This window comes from Alligator sinensis, unplaced genomic scaffold (assembly GCF_000455745.1).
Source record: "Alligator sinensis unplaced genomic scaffold, ASM45574v1 scaffold30_1, whole genome shotgun sequence".
Classification (NCBI taxonomy): domain Eukaryota; kingdom Metazoa; phylum Chordata; order Crocodylia; family Alligatoridae; genus Alligator; species Alligator sinensis.
In genome coordinates this window covers 2,458,362-2,481,383 of record NW_005842060.1, presented here as the reverse complement: position 1 = coordinate 2,481,383, position 23,022 = coordinate 2,458,362, and the positions used below count along the sequence as shown (strand labels likewise).

The window sequence follows — 23,022 nt, the reverse complement described above, 5'->3', positions numbered from 1 at the left end:
TAGAATACCTCATGCTTTCCTTAGTGCAAAAAGCATATTCACAACAGCTGTGTTGCCTGGCCATGTGTGATTTTACACTATCATCAGTTACATCAAAGTTGAACAGACAAACTCGAACACTCAGCAATGTTATGTAGATTTGTGGGGGCGGTTTCTGGAGGACACAGTTTATAAAAAAAAAAAAAAAAAAAAAAACCAACAAAAAACAAGTGGGTGTAAGTGAGACATTGCCTGTGACAAATATTTCCAACATTGTTTCTTGTTACCTACTGGGCAGCAGCCCACTATTGCTCAGACCTGCATTATAAATATGAAAACTTCAAGTTCATTCAAGTACGTATAAAGGAAAACTGCACAGGGAAAGCAGCTGGACAATTTAAAGTTTAGTACTTCGGTAAGGAACAAAATTGGTGCAGTCTTCTAGCTGCTTTGAAACAACACAGAAGCTAAATCAACAGAGTTGAGATTGCCATCCCAAAGTACACTGTGGGGAAACAGTGATGCATCACAGTTTTTGGCTGCAGTAGGACACCTGCATGGCAAAATATGGCTGCAGTAGGACACCTGCATCGTCATGGCAAAATATGCTGCTAAGTGATTTAGCAGACAGAAATCAATGTGAAATACACAGGTCTCTTTCAGGCTGCCAGTCCTATTGTGTAATGCTGCACCGTGTAAGCCAGCCATGCTGTATTACTAGGTCATATTCAGGCAATTCCCTCATCATAAACATCCTGATTGTTTGATAATGAAACCACTGAAGGCTTTAGATGCCTCTTTTGGTTTCTGATGCACAAGACTGTGCTGACTCCAACATTATGCTGTCATAGATAGATTTCAGTTACCAACCTTTGCTTCAACATGTGTGATCTGTTTGGTACAACCATGTGGTATAGTTTTTCACAAGATAAGCTTGTGTGTCTGTTGGGACCATGTTTTCTTCAGCATGAACAAAAGCGTATTTCAGAAAATGCTATCTTCAGTCAAGGAAGATGATCAATTGTCTCTGAGGTATGGACCACATGGCATGTTCTATTTGCTGAAGTTAGAAGAATCTACTTCAAACGAAGGAAACAGCCCTACAGAATTACAGTCCTCCAAACTGAATGCCTATTAACTGAACACTGATAGTGTCACCACTGTAGCTAATGGTGGAAACTACAGGTGAGAACACATTACTGCTATAACCACCTCCCTAGAGATTGCATCTGTATGAAGTAAGTTTTTGAAGTGGAGACCTGCAAACTCTTCTCCTCTGCCCATTCCCAGGTCTCTACAATCAGGTAGACATCCTGCTGCTGCTCTATGAGGCATGAATCAGCCAGCCCTTTTAGCTTACACATTTTTTCCCAAAGCAGCTTCTGGTGAAAGGCAGGGTATTTGTGCTTGAAATTTCAGTTCCACTTGCTTAAATATCAAACCTTTGTTGAACAAGTTTAATTAGTTCAAACATTTAAGATCAAGGTAAAAAATATCAGTGCTCTGTAGATTAGAAAACATGCATTACTGCTTTGTGAAGACAACTTAATTTTCTCTTTTACATTAATTTAGATATATTTTATTTAGCAAACCTACCGTGTAAATAATATATAATTACCTTTCATTTTAGCTGTAACAGAAAACATAGCTATTGGATTTGTTAATTACTCTGGCTTCTGTAGTAGCCAAAATAGATTTTTAGAAGGCAAGTTGTACAAGACAAAGCCATTTAAAATAAAAACAATTAGAACAAAAGAGAAATATTGACTGTATTAGGGCCTTAGGTAACTAGCAGTATTAAAAAGTGTAACAAACACAAATGATATTGTCATACATCAGTTTTGTTGTATTGTTTCTGTAACATACCAATACATTATGAATTTCAGGTACTATCAAAGTAATTACAAACAAATATATAGTTATATACCAATGACTTTTCAGCTCATATCTGCTGTGTCTGGCAACAGTCAGTTAGATAACCCTGCAAGCTGGTCCTCATGCATGGATCCTACTGAAGGCATGGGAGCTTCCAACAGGTTCAGAGATCTGCCCATGTGGATCACTTTACAGGATGGGTTCTTTGTTAGGAAAATCTGGGTTACTTACGTTGACTGATCTTCGGGGTAGCATCTATCTATTTCAGTGATTACCATCACTGTGGTATTTGAGCGTCTCTCCAGAGTAAAACCACTCTGCAGTGATTTTTCTTTTAGTAATTAAAACGTGTAATGTCAGCTTTTTCTCTTAGCCCCCATAAAAACGTGTTCTAGCTGCACAGTTTATAAAGTCATTAATAGATACAACAACATCTCAAAAGGTTGCAACTACCCTACTCTAACTGTATACTATACTATCATTTTGTTTTGCTAACATTTTACTAGAGAATGAAATGACAGAAATCTGAGAATAATTTTGGTTATCATTAAAATACTGTATATAAACTGTTAAAGGTAGAATAAGGCATTCTGAACATAAGCTTGAGGAATGTACAGTTCCATGGCCCCCTGTACTAATGTTTCAATTTCTTCCCAGAATTAGTGGAATGTTTTTGCATATAAATCTCTAAACAGTTTATAAATATTACAGATAAAAAGCAAAATGTTTCAAACATCTTTTTTTAAAAGCATTGGCTTGATATTAGTCCCCAGTCATCTACTGTGGAATTATGATTCTGAAAATTAAAAAAAGGTTCAATGAAATGCCATGATCTCTAGAAGACACTTACTTATGAAAAATCAAATGAAATACTATTAATTTCAAATGCTGTCTAAAAAACACACTAAAAATGTGTATGGCAGGTAGTATGGTAAGTAGTATTTACTCATTCTCATATTTCACCGATTGGTATTACTGCAAATAACACTGTATTCATGACATGCCTTATGGGACAGTTTACTATTTTCATAAGCAGTCACATGCATTGAAGTTAGGATCACCAGCTGGTGCACTTTGCACCCCAAAGCAGAACCACCAGAGAGGCCATGCTTACAAATTTCTCTTGCTGATTGACAAGTTAGCCGGTGCATGAAATGACAAATTTCAGCCAAAATAAGAAAGCAAATGACCTAAGATGTCTCTTCAGGAGCTACTTCTACTTCTACTTCCTGAGTAGGTTTCTCCATGGGTTCACTGTCATGAACTGGAGATGGATTACGGCTGGCCTTATTGCTGTCATGGCTGCTGTGACCACCTGCGCTTCCAAGACGAGTTGATGCCACAACAGCTTTTACTGCCGCCTGAGAAAGGTAGGAGAAAATAGGTTATTTTTCTTCAGTACAATGGCATATGACAACTTCTAGGTGTGGATATACGTAATGCTTAGACCAATTTAAAATACCTCAAGCATTCAGGCATCCAAGCCAGTTTAGAACAATTAAACCTCCCGAACTGTTTAAAAAAGATACCTGGATAATTGAGTACTACATTGAGCTGGTTCTCCATGAATTGGTTCAGTGTTATGTAAGGCACCAAACTTTCTGTGACTAGCATCTGGTTGGTCCTCCAGGCATCTCACACTCATCCTGCCTGCCCCAACCCCTAAATGGCGACTAGCTTCTCAGATATGCAGACAGAACTCTACCACCCCAACTTCTATTGCCTGCAGTTAACTGCAGTCAGTGTCCCTGGTTGGGGGCTCTGGGGGCAACTTTCCATCATTTTTTAAAAGTTGGTCAATTTTCTTTTTTTTGTTGCCAACTGACCAGGGGTCCATGCATCCCAGGCTTATTTGGGGTGCAAGGTGGCCAGGTGAAGTGAGTTGCCTCAACCTCTGTTTTTGGGTGCCTGGAGCTGGGGGACACTGTGGGAGATGGGGTGCCCAGGGACTCCACTGCCACTAAAGGAGGGAAATTTGAAAACTCTTTAAAGCAGTGGAGAGCTGCCCCTGAGCTTCCAGCCTCCAGATACACAGCAGAGGCCAGGCAGCCTTCCCTTGCACCTGGCTGCCCTTCCATTCAGAAATCAGCCTGGGATGTACTGAACCCCAGTCAATATCCAGGACCTGAACTAAACTAATGAATGGTGTGGGGGAAAGTGCTCTTTAAAAGCCCTGAAAGTTCTGGCAGCTTCAGAGCACTCAGCTATCAGGCATTCAGAAGCAGGGGTCCAGGTAGCCCCCTAGTCCTATGCACACATCTAGGCAATCTCCAGTCAGGTATCACCACACAGATGTTCAGTAAGGTACAGGAATGGGTCTTTATTGAACTCAAATGTCGGTGAGAAAGGTGGGGGGAGGAAATTGCAATTGGGCTGGGTACTCACAACCTCCCCTTGGTGGTGGCTTGTCAGAACTGCAATGCCTAAAAGGTGACCATTCCACTTCGAACCCTTAGCAGTGTACGTGCGGACACATCAGACCGGGGACAACTGTGAACTGGTTTTCAATCAGTGACATTCTTGGAATGGGTCAAGTCTTATGTCTGTCCTCGCTCTCAGGACAGTATGAGCATGGAATTTTATTACACTTACACTTCATATTAATATCAACCTCTGATAGCTACAAAAATAAGTAGTATTCAAAATAATTTAATGAGATCTGAAAGAGTCACGGTGTATCTACATGAGACACTTTACTGTGTAGTAGACTTATCTACTGTGCAGTAAAGCATCACCGTCTACACGTGTGCAGCATTTACTGTGCAGTAAATTAGTTTATTGAGCGGTTGGCTGCTACCTGTAGATACAGGTAGTATATTTACTACGCAGTAGCTACTGCACAGTAGTTCACGTGTAGACAGCTGACCAGGAAGCAGGGGGTGGGGGAAATGTCCCCTATTCCAGGCAGCTCCTGCTTCCCAGCCCCTGTCCCGAGCTGTTGATTGGGGCATGAGGCTGGGAGGCTGCCAGCTGCTTCGGAGGCAGGACAGCTCCCTCCCTTCCCTCCAGCCCCTGGGAGCCCAGGCCTGACCCACTGCCCCTTGCCAGTCTGGGGCTGGCACTTGGGAAGCCTGGAGCTCCCCCTAGCTGTTGTAGGGGGGAAGAGCAGGGCAGGAGTAGCCTGCTGGGCACATATGTAGATATACTCCTGGGGAAAGCAATGCATGTTACTGTGCAGTAAGCTTAAAGCATATTAATAGCACGTGTAGATGTGACCACTATTTCTGAAATTCAAACCTGGACTATTGTTGGTAGAAACATGTTTAGCTACACTAATTCTGAGTTTGAAAATAAAATATACTTATCAACATCTCTATTAAAATGAACTGATAAAAAAATATTGTTCCATCTTGTGAGAGAGTAAATTACACTGATTATATTGTAACGTATGCACAGATTAAAGCAACACTTATCATAAGGACTGATATCTAATATAGTAATAAGCAAAATGTGCTAGTACTGTGCAGACTTTTAGAAAGATTCAGTGAAAGATCCTTATCTGGTGCAAATTTTTACAGTGCTAATCTACAGCAATTAGGAAATGTATCTTGGTCCATGCCCAGAAAAGTTTATATGCTTAGAAAGCAAAGACATATATGGAAGAGGAAACAAGCATACTTTGATGCATGCATGTATAAAAATGATATATATAGGACCCATTTTCAACCACCCCTCTTCCTATTCTTAAGTAGCTGGCTAATTTTTGGTAGGTGCTCCTTTAAAAATGGGAGTGAAGAAGGAATGTGGATGAGGACAGAAGTCTTGCTGACTAGTGGAAGGGAGAGAGCTGAAGTTGCTCATTGAAAAGAGGACTATCAGGCCATAAAGGCTGGCATCACTGGGGAAGCAGGAGGGATGGGGTCAAGACAATAAAAGAGCAGATTCACAAAAGTGTTTAAGGATTGGAATTCACAAACCTGAATGAGGTGTTTAAGTTCCCTATATAATGAACAGGGAGAAACTAGAAATGAGATTCACATTCACACATGCTGAGTGGGAAAACACCAAAGCTAGTCAGTGGAAAATGCTGAAGAGAAGGATATCTCTCAAATCCTCTCTCTTTCTCAGATCCAGAGTCCTATCTCCAGCATTAAGACACCTATGAGAGACTGTGAATCCCAGTTTGAAACTGCTTCTTGGACTAAATTACCTAAGTTATCACTTTGAGTAAGGGGCACTCACCCACTCTTTTCTTTTAAGATACAGGCAGAGGAGAAAGAGGGAATAGTGGTACAGGTTTCCCTCAATTTATGCTATACATGCATTCCCAGGGAATGGCACATAAATTGAATTTGCATAAAGCAAACCCACTTTACAATGTAATAAATAGGGATAGGTTCCCATGGTGGGGTGGGAGGCCAAAAAAAAGCCAAAAATACAAGAGTCATAGTTTGGGAGGGAGAAGCAGCTATTTATCCATACTTTGAAAAGCATCACTCTGTAGCCCAGAGATAAGGGATATCCCATGGGAGGGGAGAGTCTGGGGTTCCAGTCCCTATGTCAGAGATTGCTTACGGGTAAAATACATGAGTAGTGTTGGGAATAGATATGGGGACCCAGGGTTCCCATCTCTCAGGCCAGAATCCCCTCTACTGGGCTACAGTCATGCTTCCTCTTGCTTGATCTCTCTCTGATCCATATATCTTGCATTTCTTTCTCCACAGTGGCCCAAGATACCACATGCAAGCACTGGCAACACCCATCCACTGTGTTTCTGAAATGCAGTGGTTCTGTATGTTGTGCTTTGTGCTGAACTCAAGGCCATCAGGGTGTTTTAGGTGTGCTCAGGGCAGACTTGCCAGATCAGGGCTCTCAGGGAACTTGGGCATGTAGATGCCTAATCAAGAACTGCGAACAGATATACGTGTACAGACAGGTGCTGAGATGCTCAGCTCAGCCAAGATGGTGGAGGTCCCAGGCATGCGTAATAGCAGAAATTTAGATGTTTGCATAAGTTTTCCGATGAAACCTGAGGTGCCCATGGCTTCTGAGGCATATAAAGCAGTTAGGCAGGGTTTTGTGCATTGATGACTTGGATTTAGATACTTAAATTCCACCTAAGTTGCATTTAGGTGCCTGAGTTCTTACTTGGATCAGGTCTTAAAGTATGCAGGTTGGGAGAGGTGTGTAGGACCTTGGAAGCAGGAACCTAGATGGAGTGAAGAAGGTAGCATTTACAGAGAAGATCAGTATAGAGGGTGGCTTTGTGAGAAGGACTAAGAATGGAATGTGGCACCTGGTAAAATGATATATATATAAATAATGCCTTTTGCTCTCTGCTGTACGTATAGATGTATACAAGAAAGAATCCCACTCTATTATGCTGCAACTAATATGAATCTTAATTTTAGAATTTACAGATTTAGAACTATTTTATAAAGCTATAGCTCTGAATACAAGAGAATAGTGTCATCTTAGCTTTGTATTATTCCAAAAGTAGCTGTGAGTTTATATTTATTTTTACAGGTATAAGTGTAGCTATGCATATTAATGTATATGCCCTTAGTAATTCAGTACATAGTTTTGCATTTTATGAAGAGGAAATCATTTTCGTGCTGCTAATGATTTAGTAATCCTGTTCTTGATGTTAAATCAATAAAGAAATAAACTTACAAGTGTTTAGATAGCCACACAGGAATGTAACATGGATGAAGACATGTTCTAAATAAAATAATGTTTTAGTTTTTTACAAACATGTGTCCCATTAGAGGCCCCAAAAGAGAATCAACGCTGTGAGACTACAAAGAGAACCCAAACTGACATGTGGAAAACAGATACAATTTTATTAATGACTTTTATTACTGACCTCAGCAGCTCAGTGGGGGCCAACTTTTTTGGCAGGCATACCACAAATTAAGCCAGAATCCTCTGTGAATATCATTTCAATCCCTTTCCCTTTCCTCTGCTTTCTGATCCCTTCATCATCTGCTGCATACCACACACAGGGGCTGTCTGTGCCAAAAGTGGCACACGTGCTGCAGGTTGGCCACTCCTGCAGTAGCCGATGCAGCACAGTTAATTTTGTAACTCCAGCTTAAGGCTATGCAAATATCTTCTATTGAAGAGAATAATAATAATAGACACATCTAAGTCAGTTCTAAACAGGCAAAGAATATCTATAATTATGTCTGGAACTTCCCAAGATCTTTGTATACATTTTGCAACAGACCTTCTTTTGCTATCTGGAGAGCGTCTGTCAGAGTTTCCCAATAAGATCGAAAAATTTGTCAAAATGAACATTTTAGGGTAGTTTACTGTTCATATTTTTTTTTGTAATGGATTGTATTGCTCCCAGCCCAGAGGCTGTTCCGTTGTTATTGTGATGGACCATGATGATAAAGATGGCTCTGCTGTGACTCCACAACAGGTGTTGATCATAAGACTTGTGCCCAAGTACCCCAGGATATATTTTCCAAAGCAGACACTACTGATACTGATTATTATCTAGGGGGTGAATTTCATGCTCATGTAAGCCAGAGGCCTATTTGTCATCTGTGCCTTTGAAACTCTTCCCACTCATGCCCTGTGTTCAGCATATCAGCAAAGAAGTAAAAAGATGAGTGTGGGTCTGATTCAATTCCATAGGATTGCATCTCTGCACCTCGTATACTGGTACACAATGCTTATAATTTTAATGAAAATAATGGAGAGGAAATGCAGTTGCCCAGATGCAAGCCTAGTTAACTGTCAAGATCTGAAACTGCATATTTTGGACCTGAATGTGTATATTTAGCATGTGCAGTTTAGGCACTTAATTTTGACATTAGGCCCTACCAAAGAATGCTCTCCATTCATGCCTTGCATTCTCATTGATATCTATGGGAACGGTAGGCCATTTAAAGGTATCACATACCCCCAAAATATACAAAGCTAATGATGTAAAATCTTATGTACTTAGATTAAGTATCCACCAGGTTTTTAGATGTACAAATCCATGAGAAAGATCAGTAAACCACCTATTCTGACTGGAGCTCTTCTAGTCAACACCTTAGAGATGTAGCAGGAAGTACTAAATGCAGAGGAAGGAAATATTCTCTAGAAAATCCATTCCTGTTCTAAGCAGCTGTGTTTCTACAGCTGCACATTTTTATTCATCCAGTTGTGGAGACTGAACAGATCTTTACCTTTCTCTTGTTCATCAGCCATCATAATAAAGGACAGGGGAATAATTTTTTTTCCCCAATTGGGACAATCTTCACAATGATTTGTAAGGCTTCCTTGGACTGTCAATGTCACAGAATGGTTTTAAAGTTACCACTGAGCATTTTTATACCACTTCTGTGGTATTTTTGAGGGCAACCTAGCACCGCTCTCCAGATCTCAGTCTCCAGTATGCATGGAAATGGAAATGGGGGTGCCATCAGAGTGGCTTCACTGCCTCATTTTTGGGTCTGGTGGAGTGGGCATGAGAGTGGGCAGATGGAGTGTACTTTTTGGGTACACTCAGGAGTTCTGCAGATGTGGTACAGATGAGCCCAGACACTAAAATACAGAGACTTACCTTAAGTTTACGCCGTGCATTGAATTCTTGAAGTTTCTTTTGTGCATTGTCCATATGTGCAAAATTTGCTGCCTTTCCTGTGACCCAAGGGTGCTGCAAAGCTTGGAGCGTGCTGAGGCGTTTCTTGGGGTCTAAAACAATCAACTTTTTAACCTACACCAGGAGAGAAGAAAAGGAAAAAAGAATGTAACATTCTTCCCCTGCAATACTTAGCAAGCCTTACATTATGGAGTTTGTTCTTGATTTTATGCAGCTATGGACAAATGAGTACATTCCAGTAACTCAAAAGATGGTTGGGGTCTTACCAGGCATCAGTTGCTCCATGGCAACAGTCTATGTGATGCTCTTACCCCTAGAGGAGTGTAAGCTAAACTGTGGTCGCTTAGCCCACTTTCACTGAGAAGTAAATTACTGTTTTAGCTTCCACTTACTATGGGGTAAGAATGGGCAGATGGGTAGCTCCTTTTTAGCATGCTGGATTTTGTGTTTGTTCGTGCCCTAAAGTTCTGTACTGAAGGACTCCTTAGGGAAACAAACAATGCTCTATATTCAGTTATAACTCTTGGTTTAAGGGAATGTCTTGGCAAACAAGGACACCATAGAAAAAATTTAAGAGTGAAGAAAGATACCTATATTTGTAGCATTACTACTGCTTTTAACTGTACTTCTGCTAATCGTCATATCTTTAAAATCTCATATAATCAAAAGGTACCTAATATGGAGGAACTAATAGCTTAGTTTTGAAAATAAGTAGGGGTCCAGTTCAGATTGGCAAACCAACCTCAAGCAGGACTAACACAAAACTTAAGGGCCTAAGTCACAAAAAGCAACCCAGCTCCAGCAGCCAAGTAGCTTACTAAGTGCCTAAATTAATTTTGGCTCCCAAAATTACCTAGGTGCCACAAGATAGGTTTCTGCACATGAGGCAGAATTCTTTTCTCCTTTTCATACCTACATGGCAACTTTCTAGCCATGTACCTAGCTGCTGTTGGACCTCCCTCTTCCCTGTGGACATGTTGTGCATATAGACTGAAGATACTCAGTAGACTACACATTAGCCAGGCATACAGCTGAGCTTAAATCCAGAAAAAGGTGAGGAGGGGAAGCAGAATACCTAGGTTCTGGGCCCTCCCTTTACTCCAAGGGAATTGGAATGTGGATCTCTGACTTTTCAGCCCAGCAATTCTAACCACCATGCCACAGGTGGCTTCTCCAGTGCCCCCTTTAAAGCTAACCTGCTGTCCCTTACATTTAACAGACACTGGATAAAAGGGATGGAGAGCAGTGGGGAAGTTTCTGCCCCACTGTGAGCAGGGGTCTAGGCTAGAGCTGAGAGCCTGCTTCCTTTCAGAGCAACAGCCATTTCAATGAGCCATGCACCCTGTAGCTTGGGATCTTCCCCCTGGACCCATGTATCTTCCTCTCTTGGCTGCCCAGAGGGACAGCTTCAAAAGTAGCTCTGAAGACAGGACTGGATAATGTACAATCTGTGGTGTGATGGTTAAAACACTGTGCTGGGAAGTCAGAGAGACAGATTCAAACCCCCTCTGGGGAGGGAGTGGTCCCAGGACCTCGGTCTCCAGCTTCCTGGGCAAGTGCCTGAACCAGTCACCTACTGGGGCTAAAACATGGGAGGGCCACAGTCCTCCAGCATCAGGGGCAGATCTAGAGGGGGGCAGTTGTGCAACTTCACTCCCCTTTTGAATTGGAGTGATCTATGGGAGCCTCTAGGGACTTCTTAAAGTCCCTAAGTTAGGCAGAAATCCTGCCCCCTGCTTCCACTTTCTGCTCAAAGGCACACTGCCTCCTCACCGCTTCCCTGCCCAGCCTACCTTTTCCCTGGCCCAGGTGCAGATAAACACCAGAGCCATTCCTGCCCGTTGCACTGGGGCTGGGGATGGAGACAGTGGCATCTGGGATGGATGAGGGTTTCCCTATCTGGTGTCATTGCTGGGCGGAATAGGGAGAACTACTTTGCACCTGCCCTGTTGCCACTGTCCCCTCCCAAGCTGAGCCCAGCACACACTTAGCCCAGTTGGCTTTGAGCTTCCCCAACCCCCAACAGTGGAAAAAGCAGCTGCAGCAGGCGGCGGAAGGGGAGCAGAAGGGATGTGCCTCTGAGCCGGAAGGGGGAGTGGGGAGGGGATTTTCACTTGCTTTAGAGACTTAAAAACTCCCCTTAAACTGCACTTAAACTCTGTTGTGATTCAGATACATGACAGATCTGTGACTAAAGTTCACCACAGTCCCCTGATAGGCCTGATCCACTAGGCACGCTTGAAGCAAGCCTAATTTACTCCAACAGCACTAAGTTCAGTATACAATGCAGCACCCAGGATCACTTTCACACAAATCTACAGCTGACATAGGAGACAGTAACCTTTTGTATAATAGCCTGGTGGTTTAGGTTGTGGTTTAGGTTGTGAGTATCTAAGCCCTCTTCAGCCCATCTGTTCTGCTTCCAAGAGTGTGTCCTAACTACTTCTCCACCCTTCCTAGTGAAGCTGGGCCATTATGCATTCTTTTAGACACAACAGTATCTACTGTGCCATACATGCTCCTGCAACCCAGGTTTGTAGTGCACCACACATCTAGCCTCCAACCTGTGACAACAGTGCATCACACACCCCTATTCCACCCAGGCATAAATTCTGTGTCACAAAACCCTGCCTATACTAGTGCTTCCACTATTATAATGCAACTTGTGAATGTATACCTTTGTTAGTACAATGGTGACAAATTTCCAGGAAACTGTTGCTATAGATGCAGCAAAGATTGCAGAGTGCCTAGCATGGGTGTGGGCTGTGAAGATGTGTTTCACAGGCCTCCATCCACAGTAGGGAGGTGAGGTATTGTTAAAGACAAACTGGAGGTAGGAGAGTGGATGAGAACCATAGCCATTCCCCTGGCTAAACAGGCTCTGCAATTAGGGTACACAGTAGCTGTGGAGGCATGCTCGGGAGCCACTCTAATTAAGGCACCTGCAGCGTCTCATATTCAGTGTCCTGTGCTTCAAAATGGTGGCGGGGGTGCTTTAACTAAAGCTTATTCAAAGAGCTCTTGTTAAAGCGCCCCTACTACCATTTTGAAATGCAGGGATGCTGAGTACACAAAACACCAAGGTTGCTGGACTGCTAATTAGCACACTTCAGTAGACTCAATTAATTGAGTCTGCTCCAACGTGCTGTAATTACAGTGCACTGGAGCAATTGTCCCGCATGTCTACAGGCACCCTAATAGTCTAATTAGAACACTCTAGTGTTGCGTCACCATTAAGCTTCCCCACATTTCAAAGTGGCCAATACAGTCCCTCATCACTCCCTATAGCAGAGGTCATAGATTTAAATCCACAGACTGATTCAGGATCTCTACATCTTGCTTTTAAGGCTGCTTGCGGGTGTTAAAATAAACAAACTGCGCTTTAATGGAAGAAGCGTATGTTAGTTCGACCTGGCTCTGCAGTGTCTGTAGATCGGGCGCTTCACTGGGGCCTTTGGGTGCTTTTAGCTAAAGCTGATTCAATCAGCTATTAGATAAAAGTGCCCCAAAAGCCCCACTAAAGTGCCAGAACTTGTGGTAGAGGCGATATCGTTTATTAGACCGACTAGATTTTTGGAAAAAAAATTCTTTGCAAAAATCTAGTTGGTCTAATAAAGATAACTCCACCATGAGTTCTGATTCCTTTAGCCTCTAGAGCAATACGGCTACAACCTGGATATACACAAAAGTGCCCAATCTCTATACAGACATTGGGTGTGCCGGGTCCAAGTAAGGTATTGCCTCTTCTGGGCAAGTGCTAGTCTTGGCACGGAAGCAAGTCAAGTTTAAAATAAAGCGCAGCTTTTTTTTTTGTTTTTAACATCTGCAAGCAGCCTAAAAGTTCAGTCTGAGCCCCAATACCAGGAGCTGTTTTGGGTCTGTTTGTACAAATGCTGTATGCACGCAAGGAACATGTAGCTTGACTGTGGAATATTATTAATCTGCTCTTTGCCTACAAGGGACTGTAAATAACATTCTCTAGAACTCAGAAATGCCCTAAATCTAATACACCAACAAAAAATATTCTGAACTTCCACAGGGCCTTTCATTTGAGGCATCCTGAAGCACTTTACAAACATTAATTAAAGTAGCATTTTATGGCACAGTTTGTATAAGTGGTATAGAACTGAACATTTGTTACTCTAATTTTAATGAAATAACTGAATTGTGCAAGTAACATTGAGTAAAAATAGAACTTGGGCATGTTCATCTCTGCAGATCAGTATCTCTTGGATCCAATTTGCTTTACCCAGTAATAAAAGGATATAGTGCAGATAGCACTTTAGCCCTAGCTTTGTACTAATGGTCTTGCTTAATGGCACTGCCTTTGTCCTCATTAGCTAAGAATTAATTATACAAAGCTCTTAAATGGACAGAATATTGTGGTCAACAACAGATGGTGTCTTTGTTATTTCATTTTATTTTTTTTTAAATAATTCATTCTAGAAAAAATGAATGAACTGCAGAGCTGGGTTTAATATCCCTTTTGAGGTTGATGCAACATGAAGGAAAAAGAAATATAAAGAAAAATATCTTCCAAAACTTTTATCTACAACCAAGGTCAGGCACTTCTCAATATGCTGCAATAATTGCTTGAAAATCAATGGTTTAGTTGACAGAAATGCTGAACTTTCATGGCTCTAACTGATACCAGTGGGTGCTATCAGTGCTTAGCATCTCTGAAAATCAAACTATTGAATTCTATAGTGGTTATTGTATTTTAATTTATCATTCTTGACTTACAGCCAAATAACATATTCAGGAATAATTTTGAGACAGATACACTTGAAAAAAACTCACCCAAATACCATTTTCCTTTGGAGAGAGATAATACATAAATCTATATTTTAAAAAAATCTTACACTCAATAGCCTTATACTTACCAAATCCTTGGCATTTAGGGACACATCATCCCACCAGGGAGACACGAAATCATATTCACAGTTCAGAATTCTCTTGAACATGTACTGGTCACCCCTTTCATCGTAGAATGGTTCAAATCCACAAAGTCTAAGTGTGTTGGGGGGTGGGTTGCAGGGAGGGAGGGAGAGAGAGAGAGAGAGAGATTTATCAGACAGTCTAAGTGATTTCAGGTTCCTAGTAACATCTTTCAATGTGATCTTTTCCTAGTTCTCATCTTGTCTCTTCTCCTTTGCATATGAAAACACAATTATTTAAAATTAATTAAAATAATTAACCTCCCCTATTTTGGCTTTTTCAATTTTTGTTTATATTGTTATTGTATATTTATTGGGAGGGGGGGAAAGTATAATAGCTCTGCCTATTATCAAAGTTACCTGACCCTTCCCATCATAAAACCTCTTTTTTATTTGCTTATAACTTTGTCAAACTTCAGCTGCATTAGCTGCAATGTTCAATGCCAAGCCCTCACCACCCCATGCTGCTGCTGAAATTAACTTCACTACTGATTATGAAACATTTAGATGCCATAGTACTGGGCATCTGAGAAAAGCCCAGGAACAAATTATTAATTCTAACTTCATAGAACAATTAGAATAGTATGAAATAAGGAGGCCTGAGAACACACATTGAACCAGGAGGAGAAAACAAAATACTGAAGAGTTGTTCATTAAGGGCTACCTAATAGACATGGAAGTGGATTTAGGTGTCTTCATGCAATTCTATTTCACTCTGTTTGAGTCCCTGAGAAGCAGTTAAAAGAGAAGGTGGGTGTTTTCTCCTCCTCCTTGCTACATTTTTGTGACTCAGTCTTAATGGTAACATGACAGCATGTTACAAAAGCTGATGCATTCTTAGACTTCCAGTACTTAGGTGCTTAAATCCATTTAGACACATAGGCTAGGGACAGACATTACCTATAAACCAGTTTAAGTGATCAGAAACTGGTTTAAACCTGTAACAGAACGGATGTTCAGTTCATATAAACCAGTTTGAAAATAGCTAAAACTGGTTTGAGATAAACCAGTTTTATGCAATGTCTGTCCCAGACCCCTCTCTGGTTTAAGTTAAATCAGTCCCCTCAGCATCCCGGCATGCTCTCTGGGCTGGGTGGGACTCTCTGCTCCCCACAGCTGGGTTGGCCCCTCCCCTCTGCTCCCTGGCTGCAGCTCCAGCACAAACTGCACATACAGCAGGGTCTTCCTGGCTTCCTCAAGCTCCCTGCTCTCTCCCTCACTATTCCCTGCTCAAGCAGGCATTTCCTCCTCCCCTCTGCCTTACACCTCTCAGCATTAGCTAGCATACCACATGCTGGCTACGGTCTATGCTTTGGGAGATGGGACAAAGGCAGACAGGACAGTGTTGGTTTAGGGCTCTTTGGAGCTAATCAACAGGTAGTTGGTAATGTCCCTTCCTTGGAAAAAGTTGCTTAAGAAAAGCTTGAACTAATGAGAAAGGCTTTGTTCTCTTTGATATGGTGATAAATACTAACAATTTCCTGTGTAACTTCCTGCAGTGTAACTCAATGCTCTGTTATCAACTCTCTGCTGGCTCCCTTGCTTGTCGGGCAGGGGGGAAGGGAGGGAATCCCTCCCTAATTAAAGCATCCTGCCAGGGCCTGGCCATGCCCATCTCAGCTCAGCACTGTAAAAGGGCTGCTCTAGTGCCTCCTGGCTTCTAGCCTGAGCCACTGAAGGCATGTGCCTGCATTTCTGGAATGAAAAGGGAATGTCTATCCACCTCCAAATCAGTTCAAGCTTTGTGGGTTAGGTTAACCTGCAAGTATTGAATCAATTCAGGCTCAGGCTTTTTGAATGTCTGTCCCTAGCCATAATAGGTGGGACAGAATCTGGGTGTATGTGAGCACTGTCCATTCCAAATGAGGTAGAGGTCCTGTGGAAAAGTGATATGTGGGTATGTCTACACGTGTTCCTATGGCACTGATGTTACTGCGCTATGCTGGCAGTGCAGTTATTTTTAGCTCCTATATCACCATAGTGACATGCTATAGCGAGGGAGCATGTTGCTATGGTGGCATCATGGTTTGTGCTCGCTGATGCTACATTGCCATAGCCTATTGCTACGGCAACGTAGCATCTCATATAGACGTGCCATGTGATTATGTAATTAAACTCTGTAGTGTGATGCTTATGCACAAGATGTTAAGGTTACACAAACTTGAATTCTATCATTTCTTGCATAACTTGAATGCTTGACTTTCTAGCATAACTTGAATACTTGACTTTCCAACCTGAATAATAGTCTTATAACATAACCTCTATGTGTATAGTATGTATGTATAAGCTGACCCTTTGCCAAGAACCAGAACTGAGTACATCAGATGACTAGATCTGGACATGTTTTTGAACTTTGCATCTGGCTCCTAGTTTTGAAATGGGCCAAAGCAAAACTACACGTAGGTATTCTCTCTAATTGGAGTTTTTTGTTTCATCTTGTGGGCCCATCCCAAGGAGCATTATTTGCCTCTGCCTAAACCAAACACCTTAGAAAACTTTCCTAGGAGACCAGTGGAAAACAATGGGGACAAAAAAAAGAAGACCCAGAGATGTAGTTATTTCCTTGGACACCAAAGGCCAAATTTAAGTTTAGGTTTAAGAGGTCATTTTTTCTGCCAGGATGTACTAATTAATTTACTTGAACCCTCTCCTGAAGACACATTCATAACTTTGTAACAATGCATAATTCATACATCTCTGAACCTGGTTACAATCCTGTTCCTATGAAGTCAATTGCAAAACTCTCAATTAATGTGAACAGCAGTTGGGCTTCTGTCTTCCCATTTACAGATGAGAGACATTCAACAGTATTTCAAAGAGAAAGCAAACACACAGAAATGAGTGACAGTAATGCATCCCACTGCCTATTGTTTATATTATGCTGTAATCAGGCATAAACTGAACTCCCATTTAATCAGCAAGTGTTCTGTGCAGGATGCTGCCAACTAGATGTATCTTTTGCCATATTGTGGGAAAATGCATCAGGTCAGGGAATGATTAATAATACAACAATGAAAGAAGTAAAGAATATGTTTCTATAAGAAAAATATAACAGTAAATTTCAGTATCAATTTTATTATTTTTGAAAGCCAACAGTTTTGCACACTATATTAGACATGAGAGAGATGCATTAAAGCTCAAGAAACAAGATATTCTTCAAGAGAAGCTTTTCTGTGGATGAAATGACTGAATCAAGTGTTGCTGCTAGCACAGGGACTCCAGTGTAAAAATATTTATATGCTGTTATGTATGTTCAGGACTGGTAGAGATGAGTGAGACTAGAGGGGTATTATTAGGGACTTACTGAAATTGCTCTCTCACATTTTTCATGGAAAATGTAAAATTGGGTGGGCTTGCTGCAAAATTCCCCCCACCCTAAAACTTACTGCTCCAAGAGGGAGCCATCAGTCCTCATGGCTGCTGTGGCCTGGCCATGCAGCCTGCTTGATGTCGGGGACGGGGAGAGGAAGAAAGGGGGCTGCCAGCATGAAGGGCTGCCAGCAAGATGGCTGCTGCCCCTGCCCATCACTGCTGATTGGCTCAGAGGGCTGCTTGTTGTGTAGCCCCACACCTCTCCACCACTCAGCAGTAAGGGGCAGGGCAATATGACAGACAGCCCTCGCAACCAATCAGCAGCGAGGGGTGGTGTCACTGGGGCCCCTCACCCAGAGGCATGGGGGCTCCCCGCTGTGTTCAGACCACAAAAATGGCTGCCAGTCCCAGAATCTGCCTGCAGAATAGGCTGGTCACCTCATGTTTGGTAGACCCACTAGGTATAATCTTTGACCATTGTATTTAAGTAAGGCTACTGGCTACTGCTTTCTTGACCTCTTCAGTGCTATTATCTGCTTCTCTCCCAACCATCTTTGCATTTATTTCAATGATGTCCCTTTTTTGGAACATCCTCCTTGAACTGGTTTGCAAGCTTACTACCCTCTTTTATCAACATACTGTATTTTCTCATACACACATGGCCCCAAGTAAGAGATGCACCCTGGTTTTTGAAAGGCCAAATGAAGAGAAAAAGATTTTCTGGAGTTATTGCTGCATAAAGAAGGAAAAGAGTCTAATCTTCAGTTGACTCACCCTCCCTGTCTTGCTTAACCAAAAGCTGAAGCTCTTAGCTGCTGCTGAAGACTGATCTTCGTTGGTGGATCTATGATTTTGAAACAAGCTAAAAACAGTTCCAGGGCTGTGAAAAAAGGAGGAGGGAGATCAGGAGCAGCTAATGGACACCAAAACTGACTGAAGAAAGGTTATGTTGGTTAGTGGAACATCAAGTCCATTTAAAGGAGAGACAATTGTTAAACCTGTGGACTGAAGAATAATGAGCCATTAAGTGAACCGAGTCCCTCAACTGCCTGAATAGTAATGCCTTAACTGCTGCACTTTTTCTTCTTCTTGTGTCCTTGTCATAAACTAGTTGTTTTTCCAGAATTATGCACAAGTAATGGGTCTTTCTGTTGTTGCAGTGAGATCCTCCTTTATATAGGTTACACTAAAGAGTTGGCAAATGAACAGGTACTCTGTGGTCTGCATTTTACTGCACTTGCATGCATTTGTGTCATTAGAGTATCCTCATTTGATCATATTTGTTTTTGTTCTTCTAGGGCTCATGTACACACCACGATTTTTGCCCTTTCAATTGCATGTCTGTTTGCATGAGCAGGATATCCCGACGCTTTCAAAGTCTTTCTTGTGCATTAAACTAAAACTCCTTGGACGTAGTTTAGTTTGGCTTGCTGGGAGTTAAAGTGTTGTGTCCATGGATTCATTGTGTGCAAGCACAAAAGCACTGAAAGACGTGTAATGAGCATCTTTGTCCACCAGATGGCGCTACTACTTTTCTCTGGTTCACCCTTTGAATAGCTTCTGCTTCCCACTCTCCTGTGGTGCTGGCCAGGAACCCAACTTAATTAGTTTGAAAACCTAGTGCGTGTAAACACAGATGCGACACTCCAAAATAAAGTTTACATTTTATAAACCTATTTAAATGAGGATTAAAACCTGTGGTGTGTACAGGCACCCCTAGGTTGCATGTGTAGGCAAGCTTAGACATTGCTATGTTGATGAGTCTGTATCATCCCCTCTGGGAAGTTCCTCCTGGGGTTTCAGGTCCACCTCAGGGTATCTGACTGTGTATAATATTTCTTCCATAACCTCAGTCATGCCCTGTCAGCTTTTGTGTCTAAGGGCACAACTCAGGTCACAAAACTCTTTCACACTTTATGCTGTTTGGTTTCTTTTTTGCGACCTTAAATTGGATGCTGTGATTTTTCATTTTGGCTTTCTGCCTTTCTTCTAATATCACTGTGAAGCAGGAATCAAAGCAGGGTGGTTCTATTCTAGGCAGAAAATCAGCTTCCCTGCTTAGTACACTTTTGGGGGGGGTGTGGGGGGGTACTGATTTTTGGTGAAAATTGCATGTGGTATGTGAATAAACAGCATGGGTGACTGGTGCCACTTTAGTCGGGGGGGCATGTGCTCCCCCAGTGACCAGTCAGCGACCAGAGGGGGGAGTTCCCCTTGCGGCCAATTTCGACTGGGGGAGGGTCCCTCCATGGCCAATCACACCGACTGGGAGGTGGCTGCGCTGCTCCCAGAAGTGGCCATGGCGCTTCATCCAGGTGCTCCCACTCCCTGGCTGGCACTCACAGGGAGGCACTAGCGCTCCCGCCTGCCCCCCCTGCCCATTGCCTAAGTGGGGAGTGCAGCCTGCCAGTGGGTGCACCAGCACTCTCAGGGGTGCACGTGCACCCTTGTGTACCCTCTACACGTCGCCACTGGTAAATAAATTATGTACTGTCACCTACTGTCCATAACAAATTATGGACATTGATGGACTGTAAATAGTAAATAATAGTAATACGTCACTAATAAAGTGTCCATTGACACACAACTGAATTGTTTTTATCATGCCTGATTGCACTGGGAGCTGATTGCAGGGAGCTGATTATAGCTTCTTGATTGTACATCTGGTTTCACACCAGACCTCATTAAGCCTAAGGGCAACCTAGTAATACTTCATAGAATCATAGAAAATTAGCATTGGAAGAGACCTCAGGAGGTCATTTAGTCCAACCCCTGCTCAAAGCAGGACCATCTGCAACTATATCATTCCATCCAAGGCTTTGTTTAGCCGGGTCTTAAACACCTCCAACAATGAAAAAACTGCAACCTCTCTGGGTAACATCTTCCAGTGCTTTATTACTCTATTAGTGAGAACATTTTTCCTCATATCTAACCTCAACTTCCCTTGCTGCAACTTGAGACCATTTTTTGCTTACTCAAATTTGGCTTTTCTAGAGGTAATGGGTACATGCTAGAAAACTTGGCTCTCAATGATTCAGGAACATTTTCTTTGGGTACAGTGTTTTGAGCAGAGCATCCTATTTTCTATCTTTTTCTTCAAATTGCTTATGCAAATGGCACCCTTTCCAAAAGTTCCAAGAGCCTGTATGTGATTTTCAATGTCTTTGAAAACTCACAGCATTAGGAGAAGTCCTGGATGACTGGAAAAGGGTTCATATTTAAGAAAGAGAGAAAGTTAAGGATCCAGGGAACTACAGACCAGTCAGCCTTACCTCAGTCCCTGGAAAAATCATGGAGCAGATCCTCAAGGAATCCATTTCAAGGCACTTGGGGGAAAAGAAAGTGATGAGGAACAGTCAGGATGGATTCACCAGAGGCAAGTCATGCCTGACCAACCTGACTGCATTCTATGATGAGATGACTGGCTTTGTGGATGCAGGGAGACCAGTGGATGTGGTGTACCTTGATTTAAGCAAGGTTTTTGATATGGTCTCCCACAACATTCTCACAGGCAAGCTAAGGAAGTATGGGCTGGATGAATGGACTGTAAGGTGGATAGAAAACTGTCTGGATCATTGGGTTCAACAGGTAGTGAGTGATCAATGTCAGCATCAGGTGTCAAAGGTAGTAATCAATGGCTCAATGTCTAGTTGGCAGCCAGTATCAAGTAGAGTGCACCAGGGGTTGGTCCTGAGGCTGTTTTTGTTCAATAGCTTCATCAACAACCTGGAAGATGACATAGAGTGCACTCTCAGCAAGTTTGCACATGACAAGTGTCCTGCACTTAGGACAGAACAACCCCATGCACTAGTACAGGCTGGGGGCTGACTGGCTGGGCAGCAGATCTGCAGAAAAGGACCTGGGGGTTACAGTGGACAATAAACTGAATATGAGCCAACAGTGTGCCCTTGTTGCCAAGAAGGCTAATGGCATACTGGGCTGCATTAGTAGAAGTGTTGCCAGCAGAACAAGGGAAATGATTATTCCCCTCTATTCAACACTGGTGAGGCCACAGCTGGAGTACTGTGTTCAGTTTTGGGCCTCCCACTACAGAAAGGATGTGGACAAATTCGAGAGAGTCCAGCAAAGGGCAACAAAAATGGTGAGGGGGAGGAGGAAGAGAGGTTGAGGGAACTGGACTTATTTAGTCTGGGGAAGAGAAGACTGAGCAGGGATTTAATAGTGCCTTCACCTGAAGGGTGGTTCTGAAGAGGATGAAGCTACACTGTTCTCAGTGGTGGTGGATGACAGAATAAAGAGCAATGATCTCAAGTTGCAGCAAGGGAAGTTTAAGTTAAATATTAGGAAAAACTCTCTCATCAGGAAGGTAGTAAACGACTGAACCAGGTTACTTAGAGAGGTGGTGAAATCTCCATCCTTGGAGGTTTTATAAGACCCGGCTAGACAAATCTTGGCTGGGATGACCTAGTTGGGGATACTCCTGCTTTCAGCAGGGGCTGGACTAGACGACCTCCTGAGGTCCCTTCCAACCCTACTTTTCCATGATTCTGTGATATTATAACTCAATGCTGTTCTGCCTCCTTTTCTACCTTCTTTTCTGTCCTGATGCAACTCCTTCATCATAGACGAACACTTACAGCAAATGAGTGCTATAAGTAGACAAACACTTACAATGGAACACTGTTCCAGTTCTGGGCACCACGCTTCAACAAGGATGTGCTAAAGCTCAAGAGGTCCAGAGAAGGGCCACCAACATGATCAGGGACTTGCATGGCAAGCCATATGAGGAGAGGCTGAGGGATCTTGGACTCATAGATTTCATAGATTTCATAGACATTAGGGCTGGAAGGGACCTCGGAAGATCATCGAGTCCAGCCCCCTGCCCAAAGGGCAGGAAGTCAGCTGGGGTCATAGGATCCCAGCAAGATAAGCATCCAGTTTTGTCTTGAAGGTGTTCAATGAAGGCGCTTGAACCACCTCCGGTGGCAGGCTGTTCCAGACCTTGGGGGCTCGGACAGTAAAGAAATTCTTCCTTATGTCCAGCCTGAAGCGGTCTTGTAGTAGTTCATGACCATTCGACTTCGTCATCCCTTGGGGCGCTCTGGTGAACCAACGTTCCCCCAGATACTGGTGGTCACCCCTGATAAACTTGTAGGTGGCCATCAGATCACCCCTGAGCCTGCGCTTTTCCAGGCTAAAGAGCCCCAGGGCTCTCAGCCTGTCATCATAGGGTCTGCTTCCCTGACCTGTGGCTCTTCGCTGGACTCTCTCAAGCTTCTCCACATCCTTTTTGAATTGTGGAGCCCAAAACTGGACACAGTACTCCAGCTGCGGCCTCACTAAGGCTGAGTACAAGGGGAGAATGACGTCCTGGGATTTGCTTGAGAAGCATCTATGGATGCAAGCCAGCGTTTTGGT

The 23,022-nt window shown here is 42.7% G+C and overlaps 1 protein-coding gene across 1 annotated transcript in view; it reads right to left on the bottom strand.

Moving 5' to 3' along the window:
• Positions 1-1,802: 1,802 nt before the first annotated feature.
• CAMK4 (calcium/calmodulin dependent protein kinase IV) overlaps positions 1,803-23,022 on the bottom strand; it is a 291,118-nt gene continuing 269,898 nt past the window's right edge. Inside the window, exons 9-11 of the mRNA XM_025203531.1 lie at positions 14,278-14,404; positions 9,356-9,508; positions 1,803-3,215 (exon numbers count right to left, since the gene is read on the bottom strand). Of these exons, the coding sequence (XP_025059316.1) occupies positions 3,045-3,215; positions 9,356-9,508; positions 14,278-14,404 (451 nt within the window). The 3' untranslated portion in view covers positions 1,803-3,044. The remainder of the gene's footprint in view (positions 3,216-9,355; positions 9,509-14,277; positions 14,405-23,022) is intronic.